The sequence below is a fragment of the Phyllopteryx taeniolatus genome, chromosome 6, assembly GCF_024500385.1.
Source record: "Phyllopteryx taeniolatus isolate TA_2022b chromosome 6, UOR_Ptae_1.2, whole genome shotgun sequence".
Lineage (NCBI taxonomy): Eukaryota > Metazoa > Chordata > Actinopteri > Syngnathiformes > Syngnathidae > Phyllopteryx > Phyllopteryx taeniolatus.
Window position 1 is genome coordinate 21,356,709 of NC_084507.1, and position 18,949 is coordinate 21,375,657.

Consider the following 18,949-nt stretch of genomic DNA (forward strand, 5'->3'; position numbering starts at 1 on the left):
ACACACACACACACACGTATACACACACACATAGACAAAGAAAGAAAAGCATTGGATTACATTGGATGCTGTACCTAATGAAATGTCCTGATGTGGATGCATTTCAGTTTCAGTTTTTTTTTAAACGGTTGCATGGGAGATTTTTGAGAGGAAGATGATAAGGAAGGACTTAACCTGAGATGAAGAGTGTGAGCGTGTGTGTGTGTGTGTGTGGGGGGGGGGGGGCATTTGTACCTCCCCCGCAGATCCCCCCCACCCTGGAGAGAAAGGGTTAATTGGAGAAGGAATTTCATCGCACATCTGTCAGATTTTAAGGCCGCGGTGACGCACCGAGGGGAGGGGAAGGCTGAGGAAGAGGAGGGTGAGGAGGAAGAGGAGGAGGAGGAGAAAGAGTTGGTGCTGAGATCGATGAAGTGGCTGGCAGAGCGAAGAAGAAGAAGAAGAAGAAGACGAGGAGGAAGAGGAGGAGGAGGAGGAGGAGGAGGAGGAGGGTGAAGAAGAAGATCTCGGCAGATAATGAAAGAAAAAGAGCTGCAGAGCTGCTAGACGAGCACGAGCGGACACGGACGACAATTAAAGGCAAAAGGAAGAAAAGAAAGGAATAAACGCACAATTTGGAGGGGGTGTGAAGGGAAGGACGACAACAACAACAACAACAACAACAACAACAACAACGACGACAACGACGACAAAAAAAAGAAAAAAAGAAAAAAAAGCTTGTCGGAGGTTTTCGGACCGTGCGTGTGCACGTCGCTCAGTGCAGGAGATGCTCAGCTGCAGGCGGGGACGCGCGCTGAAGGTAAGACCCTGAACGCACCATTTACGTTCGTTTTTGTCCTCCGCTTAATTGCTTTATGTTTTGTTTTGTTTTGTTTTGTTTTGTTTTCACATTTTACGCGTTCCCGCTGATTAATATGCTGAAAGAGCGCATGCGCGAGGTACGCGGTCGTGTGAAACGCCTTCGGTTCGTTGTTCGCAGCGGTGAGCACGTCTGCCTTACAGTTCTGAGGGTCGGGGTTTGAATCCCGTGTGGAGTTTTCTCTTCTCTTGCCAGCATTCCAAAATTCATTCATGTTCGGTTGATTGAAGAGGACTTGAAATTGTCCAATTGGCGTGAATGTGAGTGCTTGTTTGCCCTGAAATTTCCCGGTGATCAGTCCAGAGTGTATCCCACTTCTATCGCCAGAAGTCACCTGACCCGTGAGCCTAAATTGTCCATAGGTGTGAATACGAGTGTAAATGCTTGTGCGCTGCATTTGAGTGGCGATCAGTCCAGCGTGTATCTCACTTCTCTTGCCAAAAGTCAGCGTGTAGGTTAATTGAAGACTTTAAATTATCAATAGGTGCGAATATGAGTGCGAATGGTGGTGGCATTGAGTGGCGGCCAGTCCAGCGTGGACCCCGCTTCTCTCGCCAAAAGTCAACTGGGATAGACTCCTGCTCACCCGTGACCCTAAATTGTCCGTACAACGTGAGTGTGAATGGTGGTTTGTCGATACGTACCCTGCGATTGGCTGGCGACCACTTGAGCGTGTATCCCGCTTCTCTCGCCCAAAATTGTCTCGGGTTAATTGAAGTAAATTGTCCTTAGGTGTGAATGTGAGTGTGAATGCTTGTTTGTGTCTATGTATACTGCCAGTCCAGCCACACTTACACTTGACCAGTCCAGGGTGTACCCCACTTCTATCACCAAAAGTCAGCTGGGATAGGCTCCAACTCACCTTGAACCCTAAACTGTTCATCGATGTGAATGTGAATTTTTGTTGGTCTCTATGTTCCCTGCATTTGGCTGGTGACCAATCTAAGACTTATTTACTTATTACTTATTATCAATAGGTGTGAATAGGAGTGTGAATGGTGGTGGGTCTATAAGTGCCCTGGCATTGAGTGGCGACCAGTCCAGAGTGTACCCCAATTCTCTCACCAAAAGTCATATTAAGTTCATTGAATGCTCTAAATTGTCCATCGGTGTGAATGTGAATATTTGTATGTCTCCATGTGCCCTGCCATTGACTGACATCCAGTCCACTTCTCTCACCGAAAGTCACCTCTGATGGGCTCCAGCTCACCCCCGACCAAAATGAGGATATAATCAGAATAGAAAATGGATGAATGTCTGGAATGCTGTCTGGTTTTTGAAGTATGTAACTGTCTTGTTGTCTTGTGCAGGCACAAAAAGCCGCTTGAAGAAGAATTAGGAGACGAGGAAAAGGAACGGGTACTGCGGTGGGTGGCGTGGGAGTGCGTGGAACTACTTAACGGCGCTCACATCATTAATTAGCCGCCGCTAATCAATACATTCCGGCTCGTCGATAAATCCATCCGGGATGGACGGGAGTCTGGGAGAGATGTCGCTGCACGGCCACGCCGAACTGCACTCGCGGGACCTCTCGGCCGCCTTCCCCCGGCCCCCTCTGGGTGGCGGCCCACTTCTGGAACCCGAGGCGCGGGCTCCTCCGCCCGCCTTCGAGCACTCCATGTCGGCACTGGGCTACAGCGGCGACTCCCCGTCCGGGTCGGGCAGCACCTACACCACGCTGACCCCCTTGCAGCCCTTCGACGACAAGTTCCACCACCACCACCACCACCACCACCCCTGCCTCCCCGTCAGCAATGTCATCGGGAGTTTCACGCTAATGCGCGAGGAGCGAGCCGGCCTTCCCCCCAACTTCTACAATCCCTACGCCAAAGACCTCGGCATGACCCAGAGTCTGACACCGCCCTCCTCTGGCTTGGGGTCCATGCACAGCTACGGGAACCCCAATGGGGGCGGCGGCGGCGGAGGCAGTAGTGGACAGATGCTCCACGGTGGCTACGACGTCCACGGCGGGAGCCTGTTCTGCAGGACGTCGGACTTCGCTCGAGAGATGTCGCCCCCGGGACTGGGCGCCGGTGACATGTCCATGGGGCACCAGCTGAACAAAATGGACGGGGCGGGCCACCACCCTCACATCTACAGCCAGCACTACCAGGCGCACCACCACCCCAGTCAGCAGGCCGCCAAGATCGTTGACCACCTGCATTCCCTGTCGTCTTCCCCAGGGGACGGCGCCCCGGGTGGCGGGTCCCCTGGCGGGGGCGGCGGCGGCGGGGAGGAGATCAACACCCGTGACGTGGCTCAGAGGATCATCACAGAGCTGAAGAGGTACAGCATCCCGCAGGCCATCTTCGCCGAGCGCGTCCTGTGCCGCTCGCAGGGGACGCTCTCCGACCTCCTGAGGAACCCCAAACCCTGGGCCAAGCTCAAGTCCGGACGGGAGACCTTCAAGAGGATGTTGCGATGGCTGCAGGAGCCCGAGTTCCAGAGGATGGCTTCGCTCCGCCTGGAGGGTGAGACCATGTGCGCACACACACACACAAGTACAAAGACATGAAATATTCTTCCTCAAAGATTGATTTTCCCCATTGAATATCTAAAATATTCACTATGGGATGATGTTCCGATTAGAAAGACGCTCCAATTAGAATGTTATTCCTCATGGAACGATGTCCTCAATAAAAAAAAATATTTTCATGGAATTTTGTTACTCATGAAGGGATGCTACTCAGATCGAACTGCTCCTCATAGAATATTCCATATGGAATGCTGTTCCTCATGAAATGACGTTCCTCATGGAATAAAGTTTCCAAATACAAAGATGCCCCTTGTAGAATGTTATTCCTGTAATTGTTATTCTTATAATGTTATTATGTTACTCATATGAAGTTGTTCTTTTTGGAATGATGTTAAAAAGTTATAACATTCCGAATAGAAAAATGCCCCTGGTAGAATGATGTTCCTCATAAAATGTTGTTCCACATAGAATGATGCTCCTCTTAGATTGATGTTGTTCATATGAAATTGTTGCTCTTGGTATTCCTTATGAAATATAGTTCAGCATAGCAAGATGCCCGTGGTAGAACGATGCTCCTCATAGAAATCCTTTTCCTCAATGTTCCTCATAGAATGCTGTTGCTCATATGAAGTTGTTCCCCGCGGAATGATGTTTGTTAAGGTGTTGTTAGAACCTCTTTGGTCCATTCTTCCTTTCCCCACAAGAACATTTGAAATCCTTTTCAGCAAAGGCCAACAAAAAGACTTATACCGTGTGTTTGGGTGTGTATGTGTGTGTGTGCTACAAGATTAAAAAAAGACAACAAAAATACTACAAAGGAAACAAGACTGCAAGACTATAAAAATATTACTACTGCACATTTTATGTGTGTGCTTGTGCGTGCATGTGCGTGTGTGCATGTGTGTGCTATGAGCCTGCCAAAAAAAAAAAAGACTACTACTGTGTTTGTTTGTGTGTGTGTGTGTGTGTGTGTACGTGACTACAAAAGACAACAAAAATACGATAAAAATGATACTCTTATTATACTAACACTCTGCACTTTTGTACCCCTGCCTTTTTCCTCAGGGGTAGGGTTTGGGGGGCGGGGGTCTGGGGGCCTGGGTGGCGGCGGCGGTGGTGGTTGGGGGGTTGGCTGTTGTTTTTTCCTCCTGGCCGACCCCGCTTTTGTTTAATTACACGAGTGTATTGATTTCCATGGGAAAGAGCAGCTAGCCTCGGCCGCCATTTCCAGACGTAAATTAGCATTCCGAGGAACGCTTCTCACTTCTCCTTACTCGCTTCTCGCCAATGTTGTTTTGTCAAATAAGCATTTATCTGCCCAGACGTTTGTCCACACGTCTCACTGATGATCCCGGGATTTATCCGTGACCGAATTATACACGGGACGGCACCCTGGAGTTTTTGGAGGAGGCCATCAGGACGACCACTCCAAGTGGAGGATCGTGGAAAGAAAACGTGTTAAATCGGGGTGACCAAACTCTGGCCCAGGGGCAACATATAGCCGCTGGGCCTGCTTTTTTTTTGGCCTGCGACATATTCTTGTAAAAAAAACTGAACACGTCAAAATATTATGAGCAAAAGCTAAAATATTGAAAGACAGTAGACTACTTGTAAAATTTACAATTCTGTATAAAAATGCAACAAAAGTTGAAAGAAAAGATGACACCATTTTTTTATTCCGAATTTTAAGTAGACTTGAAAGTTAACAAGATATGATGCTTTTCATAAAAAAAAAATTTCAAAACAATTTCAAAACCTTTAACAAAAAAGTCTGAAAATTAAAAGTTAGAAGTTACACGATACCACAGTTTTTATTTTAATGTAAAATCTAAATTTAAAAAAACAATAAAAAATTGTTTCACTTTACACTTTATTTAAAATAATACATAAACGTGATTGGTTTGTTTTTATGTATGTAAAATACAGACTAAAACTATAACAAAAGTCAACTCTAGGATATCACATTTTTTATTTAAAAAATGTTTTCAAAATGTTTTAAGTTGAATGAACATTTGTCACATTTTTATTTGAAATGGAAGTAAATTTTAATGTTATACAATATTAAACTTAAATTATTTTTTAAATATAAAAATGTTAATTGAAAATTTGTCATATGATTTCTTTTCAATTTAAAATTGTAAATACATTTGAATGATTTATGATATAACACTTTTTGTACATAATTTTTTTAATGTAAGAAAGTTAAATGAAAATATGTCACATGATTTTTTTTTATTTAAAATTGTAAACAAATGTTACTGTCACATGATATTACACTAATTTAAATTATTTTTTAAATGTAAAGAAAATCTAATGGAAATTTGTCAAAGCTTTTTTTTATTTACAAAAAGTAAATATATTTGATTATTACAAAACATCACATGTTTGATTTTATACTATTTGTTAAATGTAAAAAAAAGTTACTATTACCTTTTTATTCAGAATTGTAAATAAATGTGAAAGTTAAAAGATTGGTTTACACATTTTCCATAAACACAAGTTTTAAAAATAATAATGTACAATTAGCCATGTTTTCCGATCGCCAGAAGCTGAGCTGCACTGTGTATGTTTACATATTCGTCGTGTCACTAGAGCATCAGGCAGTTCCACTTCTTTCCCCTTTCTTACCTAATATCTTCCGTATGGCAACCCTCGTAATCACCTCATCATCTTATGTAATTGCGGAGGTGGCAAAAATACAGTCTATACTTAAGTAACAAGTACAGATACTAAAAAGATTTTTAAAAAACCTGGTAAAAGTAGAAGCACTGATTTAAATTCTTACTTGAGAAAAAAAACAAGTGCAACTCTGAAATGTACATGAGTGCAAAAGTAAACATTTTTATTTACCGTAAATTAAATACAATACCCATTTTGATAGCTTGGCACGACGTAAAATAAACTGCACACATTTTTTTTACCTAAATAAATGTTTCAAAACAAACTATTTTGAAAGATTAAGTTCAAATGGATTGAGTTCAAAAGTTAAATACAACTGAACTGTACTTGTAGTAGCGATTCTTTTACATACCACGAGAGGGAGCCTGCATACATAACGCACTTTGACAATCACTGCTTTAAAGGGTCCGTGGTCTTTGGCTGGAGTGGTCGCCGATAGGGTGCCACGGACATGGCCAACGACGATCTTATTTGTGTATTGCGATTTCGTAGCGTGAAGACACATGATTGTCGTTTTTATTCGGCATCCCCCTGCCGTGCGGCTCTGCAAGAGTTAACCAGCCTGGACGAGTCTGAGCTGCTCTCATTTAATCAATAATTTCTATCAGCCGCTGGGCCACAAAGCAGTGCGGAGGGGGGGGGTTGGGGGGGGGGGGGTGATCGGGCAGAGGCCTGAGCCACCCTGAGGTGATGGGGAAGGGATTGGTGGGGGTGCGGGGGCGAGGGTCGGCACTAAAGGGCTTTCCATCATGTTTGAGCAACACGAGACGCAGTGTACATCACGATTAGTGGCTGTTCCCACCATCATAAGACGCCCCGGGAGGGGGGGGACGGGGACATTTATGTCGTCCCTCCGCCCCCGATTTATAGTTCGCCGATTGTGAGCCTCTTATGCGCCATTGCAGCGCTTGCAAGCATTTACTTAATGGCCGCAACCACCGGCGTCATCATGGCCAGCCAGGGAGTACGCGGGCCCGTACGCACTCCCCATCATGGACCCCCAAACCCACCCACAACAGGCCGTAAATTCTCCCCGCACGACAAATAGCCGCCGCTATCGTGTCGCAGTTTTCATTACGACACGTCACTACTGTATGGAACAATCAACATGCCACGCCCCCCTCTGCCTCCCGCTCACACTACCGCTGCATCTTCATATGACTGCCTTCCTTTCCTTCATTTCGTAGCATTTTTCTTGGCTGCACTGCTCCCAGCACAGATAGATGCTAGATTTTTTTGGGGTCAAATTATATTTCAGCCTTTATCTGTTGCCATGTCAATCTAATCTGCCCGGGGCCTTCAGAATCAGTCGTGCTGGCCTTTGTATCTTAAACTATATGAGCAATGAAATGGTTTCTTTAATCATTTGAATTTTTAGACAAGCTTTTAGTTCATCGGTTGGCCCCTTTATATATATATATTTTGTTTTTTTTGTTGTAATTTTCGTATTATATGTATTATCATGGGGCACGGTGGATGACTGGTTAGAGCGTCTGCCTCACAGTTCTGACGACTCAAATCCCGGCCCCGCCTGTGTGGAGTTTGCATGTTGTTCCCGTGTCTGCATGGGTTTTCTCCGGGCACTCCGGTTTCCTCCCACATCCCAAAAACGTGCATGGAAATGAAGACTCTAAATTACCCGTAGGTGTGAATGTGAGTGCGAATGCTTGTTTGTTTATATGTGCCCTACAATTGGCTGGCGACCAGTTGAGAGGGTACCACGCCTCTTGCCCGAAGATGGCTGGGATGGGCTCCAGCGTGCCCATGACCCTTGTGAGGATAAAGCGGTACAGAAAATGGATGGATGGATCGATTATCATGAGTATTTTCCATTTTGTAGCCTGTGTCACTTCAATTGCCCTTTTCACCGTAAAGTACTGCACTATGTTGCAAAGTGCTCTACATGATTTTTCTGTCAAAAGTGTTCTAGAAATGAAGTTTACGTAATAATGTATTTACTTAAAGTAATGAACATTTGTACCATGCTTAAATATAGTAAAATAAAAACTGTACTTAATGATTCAATTCAAATGTATTGCACATACATGGTAACTAAGAATGTAACTTCATACATTTCAACAAATAACAAGCAGTTTTTTTAAGATTAAATGCAAACGTTTTAACATAAAAGTTCAATATAACTGAACTGTTCATAGGGAGTGATTCTTTCACATGCGAGTAAAGGGAGACTGCGTACCACCAGTAGTACTTGTACCACACTTGGAGAATCACTGTTTTATGCTAAGAATTAAATGGAGTGAATGTGTTGTTTCAGTGAAATTCTTATTGCGGTGAATGCGTTATTACAGTAGTATTAGTATTGACGAGGAGCTCTCGTAACGCACGTGGAAAAAAAGTATTGATTCCAAACAAGACAATTGTGACATCTTTGTCCTGTTAATATGATTGTTATCCCGTCATAATATGATGGTACTGAACATAAGCGAGCGTCACATCGTGGAGAGTGCGTCAGATTGTCTCTTCATCGGTAGCGCATCGGATAGTCCCGGCGTCGAGACGAGCGTTAAAATGTCCGAAGGTTGTTGTAGTGACGCCGGGGAGGGAGAAAGAATAAAAGTGAAGGAGGAAGATGGAGAACGAGGCTGCGCTGAGGTCACGCTCGTTTCCCGGCTAATGATCAAGAAACCTGGAATGAGACGTTTGGGGATGACGAAATGGGAGCGGATCAATTCAGGGTGTTTCATCTATTTAATGTAGCGCTTGTGTGCTGTGTGTGTGTGTGTGTGTGTGTGTGTGTGTGTGCGAGCAAGTGCGTGTGTTTGTGTGTGTTTGAAGGTCACACTGAGCTGATATCTCCAGCCAATCAGCTGAGGCATGCACTGACATTCCTCAAGAATGAAATATTTTCACTTGTTCATCACCAAGACACGATGAACATTTTTTGAAACAATACAGCTACAATATTTATTATATTGTTTCAAACAAGGAAGCACTGTGATGAAAACGTGTCATCAAAGTGAATGTGGATAACTCTTTTATTGTCGTGATTATGATAATGCAGTGAAAGTGGTATAGTAGTGAATGTCAGAGCAGAAAAGGGTTACAAAATGTAGTGAAAGGGTTACTGTAGTGAGTGAGCTATTCTAATGATATCTCTGTGAATGTGTTAGTTACTGTGTTATTATTGTGTTCTTATTGTAAGTCTGTTTTTTTGCAGTGAATGTGTAATGGCTGTGCTATTGTCGTGAATGAGTAATGAATATGTGAATGTGGTGAACATGCGAATGCACTTATTGTAGTGAATGGATAACAAACATGTTCATGGAGTGAACGTTATTCCAGTGAATGTGTTGCGTGAATATGACAGCTAAGCCTACAGTCTGATTCGCTGATGCCCACGTCACTCACCAGACCAGGCTCTGCCTTTTAAAGCCACACACATTCAAAGTCACAGATACTACAGTGTACAATGTGAGGATGGTGACCCTAAGTGGACAAAAATAATACCTCCACCTCACATGCACTTTATTATGTTTAAAACTTATGAATAAATCTTTAGCCGATTAATCGATGGGATAATTGGTAGAACACTTGATTCTAAAAATATTCGATAGTTGCAGCTAGGTAAATCTTTGATTGCAGTGACTGTGTAATGAATACATTATCATAGGGACAATGTTAGAGGTCACATATTTTACCAAACAAACCTTTTCTAGTATTCGGGAGTTATATCGGCTCTATGGTACCCCAGTAAACATGTGAAATATGAGTTAAAATCGTCCACGCATTCCTGAGTTTCAGAGGTTTTTCTACCGAGAGGCCTGAAATCACGTCATTCGAATTTCTCGAGCTTATCTACGTCACTAGCAAAGATCTCTGCCTTCCCTCTCTGCTCCCGAGCTAGCGCTGTCAACAAAGCAAACACGTATGCGCTCACAAGTTGGTCTTCTACACGGGGACAACCAATCAGAGGAAAGGGGGCGGTCTTAGCCCAGTATGGACAAAGCAGATACAAAAGTGGGTCAAACAGAAGTAGCTGTCGGAGGGGCCTTTTTCTGTTTGAGAGTCACTCTATTGAGGTTTAAATAGCCAACATAAGGGACCTTTAATGCAGTGAACGTGTTATTGTAGCGAATGTATTATTTAATGTATTATTGCTGTGAAGTTGTTACTGCAGTAGAATTTTCTGATCAGTTAATGTGTCAGTGAAGGCATCAGCACGCCCGTCAGAATCTTCTCGAAGCTGCCAGACGTGCAAGGCGATGCCTTCACTGACACAAGTTGCTGATTCGTCTCTTTCAAGGCGTCCGTTTTGCCGAGCTCAGCGCTTTCACCTTTGGACAAATCCACTTTCCCCGCACTTAATCCATTTGTCCTCGTTAGCTGACTGCACCTTTTGTTTTAATTTGTCTCGCCTTTGTGTTGCCCTCCCCCCGCAGCTTGCAAAAGAAAGGAGCAGGAGCAGAGCAAACTGGAGCGGAACCAGGGGCCCAAGCGCACCCGGCTGGTGTTCACCGATCTCCAACGCCGCACGCTGTTGGCCATCTTCCGGGAGAACCACCGGCCCACCAAGGACCTGCAGGTGACCATCTCGCAGCAGCTGGGCTTGGAGCTCTCCACCGTCAGCAACTTCTTCATGAACGCACGCCGCCGCAACCTCAACAAGTGGAGCGACGAGGGCCGCCCGTCTTCCACCGGGTCTTCGGGATCCAGCGCCTCGTCCTCGGCGGTGTCCTGCAGCACGGCGTGAGGGCGACGGCGAGGGGACACGGAGCCGAGTCTGAGCAGAGACCGGCCGGCGTAAAATGTCCTCCTGGAGGCACGGAAGCAGCCGTGAGCCGTGATTTCAAGCCAAAGCATGGGTCGTGGGGTGAAGGGGGCGCCGTGGTGATACGAGCGCGGGGCGGGCGGTCCCGCTTGTACAGTGGCACCTTGACTTACGAGTGACCCAACTTACGAGTAAATTGTGTTACAAGCTTGGTCACGGAATGGATTCAACTTGTAAGTCAAGGTACCACTGTACTATCCTTTTCATGACGCCATCTTGTTTGCTTCTAGCTAGATTAGAGAGTGGCGGTGGGAGGTTCCACCAATCAGGAGCAAGCATACTTTTGGTGCACCTCCATGTCCTCACCTGCTCCTGACCAATCAGGAGCTGCCGTTTGCTCACATATGCTGAGCGCTCTCTCTTGTATGTGACTTTTCCCGAATCAGACCCCCCCCCCCCCCTCCCCTACCAACCACTAATCCCCCCATTTAGTTTGTTATCTCCTGTTTTTCCTCGAGAATCACGGTGAACGAGGAAGACGAGAGTTTGTCTTTTTTGTTTATTTGTTTTTATCTTAGCATGCGTTTCCATGGTGATGGCTCCCAGGACTCGCGAGCCTGGAATCATCAGGCCTCGGTAGCGTCTCTGACTCGCAGCTGTCAATCATTCCCAGTAACACGAGCCGCCCCCCCCCCCCCATTCCTCGGCCTTGACCGAATCACAAAGGCCAGGACAGAATCCATCCATTTTGGCTCCAACAGCAAACGAAGACCATCCAAGATCTTCGGGAATAGGGGGCGTCAAGGGGCGTCAGGCACCACCTGAAACTTTCATTTGTGTGCCACACACAACATTTGGATTTTGATTTTTTTTTTTACACTGAAGGAATGTGATTCTTTCCGTTTTTTTGTACAGATGTCAAGCACACGCCGGTGGTTTCGGTCTGCGTAGGAAGCGGCTTTTCGCCAACTGACACCATCCGCTCTATTTAAATTTTGTCTATTTATTGTTTTTCTCATTTTATTGATTTGCTTATTTATTGACACCAACTATACGATGTACGTGTTTATTTATAATGTCCTGTGTTTTTATCCGATGGGCAATTTTAGCTGTAGAATCCCATCGTAATACCAAAGATGAACTTTGCCTCCCTGAATGTACGGCTTGAACTCCGAACCCCTGAACCCTTGATTCCTAGATCCGTCTCCACAACTCCTGACCCCCGCCCCTCCCGTGATGTACGTACAGTATCTTTACGGCCTGGCCCCCGTTTTCTTTGTGTGTGTGCTCAGCTCTTATAGGCCAAAGCTTCTTTGAATGTCGTGATATGAATAATGAATATTGATAATACTGACGATGACAATAATAGCGGTGATGAGGTGGTGGCCCGTCTCTGACTTGGGACCCCACCTTAGACGTGAGTCTTCAAGGTCAAATGCTCATGTCCCCCGGGGGTCCTGCATGCTTGTGATCCGCCCCCACCCCCCAGCAATCCCCCTTCCAACCCAGGATTCACCTCACTCATGTCCCACGCTTGTCCTTGTCCAAAGCCTCATCCGCATGCTTCTCCCTACTACAGTCTCAGTTCCAAAAGGGTCCCTCGGGGGGCTTGAAAGATCTTTCAAAATGTGTGATCTTTTTTTAGGGTCCTGGTTCCAGGGTGTTTTTATTGCATCTTTGGTTCCTGTTCCAGTTTCTTCCAGGGAAGCTCTGTGTCCTCCACTTCTGTTGAGAATTGACTTTAGGTCATGTCCACTCGAACTTGGGATAGTTTTGTGGGGGTATTTCCACAACCAAGCTTTGCTTTTTCAGCTTTTGGAAAAGCAAGTTGAAGATGAGCCAAGATCAAAGAAATTTCGCTTAAAAGCCAACTAATGTTGTTTTCACATGTACAGCGAATCCCTGCTATTCGCGAGTAATTGACGCCCCCGTACAAAGCTTTATCCTTTTCCATAGATCCCACATGATGGCGGCAAAGCTCTACCTTTGTCAAAATGAAGCTCAACATAGTTTCTTGGCAACAATATTCCACAAGATGGTGCTAAAGCAATACTTTTATCAGAATAGGTGACTTTCTATTCGGATAAAAGAGAATAGATCCCCCCCAACCCAAAGAAAATCTGCGAACATGTGAATTTGCAAATATATCGAGGTTTGCTGTACAAAGATTTATTTTAAATCTACATTTCATTTTCAAATATCGAGGTTTTGAGGTTCCTGGTTCACTTCTTGCTTCCAGGATGTTTTTGTTGTTGTTATAATTTGTGTTCTTCTTCCTAGAACAGCAGCATGCAGGGAATCTCTTTCTCCTCCTCTTCTTTTAAAAAAAAATATTTTAAAGGTTTCTGGAAACTTCTTGAGAGTTTAAGGCCACGTCGACACAAACATGGATAGTTTTTGGCCTTTCATCAACACCTAAACATTGTTTTTGTCCTTAAAAACTAGAGCTTTTGGGAGAAGTACAAGGTGAAGACGTTCAAAAACTCTGTCTTCAGTTCCTCTTTGGACAAAATTAACTTGAGAGCCAACAATTGCATTTTTTGGTAGCATTTCTACCTCACAGCTCGGAAAATCTGCCCAAAAAAATATCAATGTATGTGTGGACATGGTCTTAGTTTTTCCCAGAACTCCAAGGGTTTTAGGGGTGGAGGATTCAGGAGATGATGTTCTCCTTTATGGAAAGCCGTTTGAGCAAATATTCGATCCATCCATATTGTGATCCATCTTAAGAGCCACGTACTACTATGCTCTTCAATAGTAAGACAATTCACCGTCCTAGTAGAACGACTAGGGCACACTACTAGAACGACCCTGTCTTCATGTTTTTTCACTACTGCATGACATTTCTGCACAGTAGTTGGACAACTCCATGTTACTAGTGAGACAAAATTGCATTCATTGACAAATTTGTGCTACTAGCACTACTAGCAAGGTGCTAGATGTTAACTAGTAGAATTTTATAATGTCACTAGTAATACTAGTAGCACGCTCCTGTCAATGTGCACTAGTAAACAACTGCGTGCTACTACTGACATAACATTCTACTACTTAGCGTATAGCGCTTCACTAGTAGTATTGGTAGTGCACAGATGTTAACTAGTGCACAGTTTTGCTTCACTAGTGACACACAGTTGTCCGAGTAGAATGCCAAACTTGTCCTACTAAGATTATTGGAAAACTTTTGGAGCATTGATTCAATAGCCTTGATTTCCTGCTTAAGGTGCTAGTACGCTCTTTGTCCTCACTAGTAAAGAGGATACTAGTACAGGGACCTGAAGCTGGGTATCAAGGATATTGGATAAATGGAAATCCTCACGAGTAAGACAATTCAGCACACAACACTACATGTTAGTAGTCGGGCCAAAGTAGCAGTGGACATTTTGGTGCTATTAGTCAGGTCCAGGAGCCTACTAGTGCATGACACATGCCTAGTAGTGTTACTCATGCAGCACAGTAGTTGACTAGTAAGGTTTAATTGTATACTAGCAGGCCAAAAGTGACTCTAGTAGTGTAAAAAAAAAAAAAAAAAAAAAGACCCAGTTGTTCTACCAGGGGCTGTACTTCTACTATTGTGCTGAATTGTCTTTCTAGTGCCAACAAAGAGCATACTAGTACACAGACCTTAACCTGGATATCAAGGAGAAGGAATAAATGCTCAAAAGGCTTTCCCTACTCCTCCTATGGTTGTGTTAGCTTAGCGAAAATACCAAAGATTGCATCCGTTTTCCAGCTCGCTCGCGCGTCCCTGCGGAACGCCGGACCTTCAGAGTGTGCACTTGACAGATGAGGGTGGGGAGGGGTGGGGGGGGGGGGGGGGGGGGGGGGTTGGGGGTTTTGGAGGAGGTCATCGACTTTCCTAGTAGACTTCAAAGGAGTCCTCTGCGGGTATTTGCTGGGGTGTTCGTTCTCGGACACACCGGCGGGCTTTGGAGAGGGTGGGGTGGTGGTTGGGGGGGGGGGGATCAGAGAGGAAGATGACTGTGGGAGGGGGCCGTGTTTAAAGTTTAATGTGTAACAATTGCAAGAATGCTCCAAGGTCGGGTAGAATCTTAACGAGAATAAAGGAGGTAAGGCATTCAATCCAGTGTGCTGCTCATGCACAATTTAGAACCCCCCCCCGCCCCCACGGCCCCACCTGGTGGCTGGAGGATGCAACTGAAAAACTCTTTCAGGGTGAAAGTGGGAAAAAGAGTAAAAAAAATAAAATAAAAACACAATAAAAAAAAAAAAGCAACCTAATAACCAAAGATCGAAGACTGCTGCTGATGCATGGAGCACTCAGAGGATTGATAAAGCACCACGAGTATTGATTGTTGTGGGAATGCTGAAGAGCGTTTGGAATTCTGCACCAAAATTCTTGATATTTCTTCTTTTTATTATTTCCCCCCACAGTTTTTCGACAGGCTTCTCCTTCCGCATTTCTCCATCGAGACATACCATTCCAACTTCAACGTGTTCAACAATTTTTCAACATTCCCCAAATTCCATCTTTCCCCACAATTCCACAAATTCCATAAAGATAAATCCCATTTAAAATAATGAGACATTTTGGTAATTCAACTCATCTTTCCACATTTCTCAACCGATTCAAACTATTCCAACTTCAGTATAGTCATGAAATTCAGGACATCTTGGGAACCGTTTTTCCGCCTTCTCCAAACTCCTACTTTTCCCACAATGCCACACTTTCCATTAAAATTAATCCCATTTAAATAAAAGAGACATTTTACAAATGTAATTTATCCTTCCACATTTCTCCACTGATTCAAACCATTCCAACTTCAAATTATCCCCAAAATTCGGACCATCTTGGGGGACATCCCCCAAATTCTCACATTTTTCAGTCCACCGTTTTCATGACAACATTCCCAAATCAATGCAGACGTTTTACAGATTTTACATCCTCCTTCCACATTTCTCAACCAATTCACACCATTACAACTTCAAAATAGTCCCCAAATTCAGACCTTTTTTTTCAGTATTCCACACTTCCATGACAACATTCCCAAATCAACACAAAACACTTGACGCACTTACCTCTTTTCACATTTCTCAAGCAATTCCAAACAAACATTTTTAAAACTATTCTGCTCATGCAGGACATCTTGGGAAGTATTTTTCAAATTCCCCAAATTCCTGTATTTTTTTTTTATATTTCCCATTTTCCGTGAAAAAACATCTACAAATGTATCGATACGTTTGAAAAATTCACCACTATCGTTTAAATGAAGCATTTTTTTTTTCAGTCTCGCATTCAAAATGTTTGAATGCACGGATTTCAGTTCAGTGTTCGCTCTTCAGCATTCACATGCAATTTCTCTCGAAAATTGCAATCTCTAGTATTGAACATGATCTTGATCATTTTGATTATTTTGTTCAAGTGGAACTGAGGCATTGACTCGTTTGACTGTGTCCCCCACCAAACACAACCTATTCCCCCACTTCCCTTTGTGTCCATGAAGACTTGACCATCTACCTCAACTCGCGTGAGAAGATATTCCGTAACCAAAGAATTCCATGCTGTCAGGGTGTCTGTCTGTCCGTCCCATCTGTCTCTTCTTCTTGTTCATCCTTTTATGTCCAAAATCCGCCCCTCCCGCAAAAAATGAAATAAAAAATAGCTGGAATCAATCTCAAGCAGGGCCCTCGTGGGCCCGCGTCCAGCCAAAGCTTCTGTCCCTTCCATCCGTGTTCTGTGTGTAAATAAATTCCCTGTCAAGACCAAAAATAAAGAGAAGGAGGTGACAATCCAAGCAAGGAGGTTCTTGCTGTAATCAACGTTGCCTGTTCCTTGTTTTCCCAAAAAAAGCCGGAATCACGGGACTTTTCCCCAGAAAGTCATCCGAGAATCAAAGTAGGAGACACAAGCTATTTTTCCACATTTGTAAGAAGAAGCCAGCCCCGCTCCCTCGTTCCCAGTCCAAAGGAAAAGCTTTAATGGGGAAAGGCGCCGCAGGGAACGCTAATATTTGACTGAGTGCGTTTCCTGGGCCCCTCGCCCGAGTCGGACGAACGTGGCGGGAATTATTTTTTTTCCTTCTCTTTTCTTTTCTATCAGCAACTCAAGAGAATCCCTTTGAATACCTCATGTGAAACTTGTTTGTTGTGATGTTGCACTAAAAAAGTAGAAAAAATAAAAAACACTCATTTGTAACCTAACACAGTCTCTGTCTAGTAACTTCTTGCTGGAAATAAGTAAGTCGGGGAAAATCTGCGCAAGAGTTGACATTTATCGCAAAATTGACACCACAAAACGTTTCGACATTGTAGCATGGAAATAGGGTCTGAGCCCAATCGCAAATAGCAAAGCGCCGTTGTAATTGCCATGAAAAAGAAATCTGAAAAAAAAGGCAGCAGGGAAACGGGTAAAAAGAAAAACACAAATAAGCGGGGGTTAATAAGGGATGGTTAAAAAAAAAATACTCAAATTGGTGAATTCATGAATACGTCACAATGACCATGCGGGGGGTCCACTGTAAAGTTAGACACCAACGTGCTCAACCAAACCATTTCATTTCTTGTCTGACAAACGTCTGCTAGCTTAATGATAACGTAATGTAAAACGACACGGACAGGCAAATGGAAATTAGCATAGATGCTATGCTCATTAAAGACCTAAAAATTGCTATTTCAGCACACGTAGCAGAAATGCATACAAACACAGCGCACAGCGAAATAGAATTAAACCTACCAAAGCGTATGGAAGTCTGCCAGCTTAATGATAACATATCATGCTAAACGCCGTCAACGGGCTAACAGACATTAGCGTACATGTTCCGATAATTATAAACCTCCAAATACCTGCTACTTAACACCGACGGAGTAGCGACACATGCACACAAACAGAGCATACAACGATTGTCCCAGATTTATATTGGCTCGTCTCTGTGAGAATAACCACGATTACTGGCGCTTAGTTGAGGAGCTTCTCTGCCTCTTCTTCTTCTTGCTGCAAGTGTTCCAGTAGACCTCAGTGCTGCCTGGCATGTTGTGGCACAACGTGGTACCACACTAAACACGCAACTCTAAATTTGGACTTGCCCCTCATCTGCGATATAACTGTAGGATTCTTTTATTTTTTGAATTTTTTTTTTTTTACTTCACATCTGTGTTGCATGGAGTCTCCTGGAAACTACTATTCCAGCCAAGGACGATTGGACTACATACACGAGCGTACTACATTCCCCCATTCCTTATGATAGCTTGGCTTCGACTCCATGCAACACAGATGTGACGCAGAAATGCTCGAAAACGGAATGTGTTGGTATGGTCCAAGCAGCTTGAGTCCCACCAGATCTCCTAGGACGTTCACGCTGAGCTGGTAGCTGTGGAGGCCCATGGAAGCTTCCATGTTGTGCAGTGTGATCACCATCAGGTTCTTTTCCCACAATCCTCTGCGATGAAGCTCTTCCAGCTGGATGATCACAGAGAGAAAAGGTTCTGCATCACTAGTGTCAAGACACACAAAAGACACCACTAACCTGGCTGCCGTGACACTTCCCGTGCGTTTTCTTCCACAGCGTCAAGCGCTCGTCCAGATTGATGTCCAACATGGCCGCCGCGAACAATTAGCAACCTCGTTAGCGCCAAGCCTGCTAACATGATTCAGCGTTACTTCCATATGAGACTTGCAGCTTGTAATATGTAGTTCGAAAAAGTTAGTGAATCCTTTATATGATGGCCACTCCTAGGGAGAGCGCCAAGACTGTTGAACTTTTGCCATTTACAGACAATCGGTCTCATGACCTGGCGTGGCATGATCTGACAAGACATGATGTGGTGTGACATATTGTGACGTGGCATGCCATAACGTGAAGTAGCGTGGCATGACGTGGCGTAATGTGATGTGGAGTAACGTGACCACGTCATGACAAGATGTAACTTGGCCTGACATAAAGTGACATGACATGACATGATTTGGCTTGCCGTGATGTGAAACGGCATGGCGTGGCATGGTGTGCAGTGGCATCACATGACAATATGGATGTGGGTCAACTTGGTTTGACGTGGCGTGTCAAAATGTAACCTTGCATGACGTGACTTGTCGTGACATGATGCGGTGTGATGTGACGTGACGTGACATGGCACGACGTGAGACGTTGCATGCTGAGAATTGCCGTGATTTGACGTGACAAGATATAACTTGGCATGACGTGAAAATGCATGTATGACGTGAGATAATGGCAAGCGATGTGGCGCGGCATGA

General features: G+C 44.3%; 1 protein-coding gene across 1 annotated transcript; it reads left to right on the forward strand.

The window, feature by feature from the left end:
• The first annotated feature begins 310 nt into the window (after positions 1–310).
• Positions 311–14,537, forward strand: onecutl (one cut domain, family member, like). Its single transcript, XM_061776921.1, has 3 exons — positions 311–799; positions 2,170–3,330; positions 10,415–14,537. Exons 2-3 carry the CDS (start codon positions 2,328–2,330, stop codon positions 10,723–10,725), a joined length of 1,314 nt encoding a protein of 437 aa, XP_061632905.1. The 5' UTR covers positions 311–799; positions 2,170–2,327; the 3' UTR covers positions 10,726–14,537.
• The last annotated feature ends 4,412 nt before the right edge of the window (positions 14,538–18,949 follow it).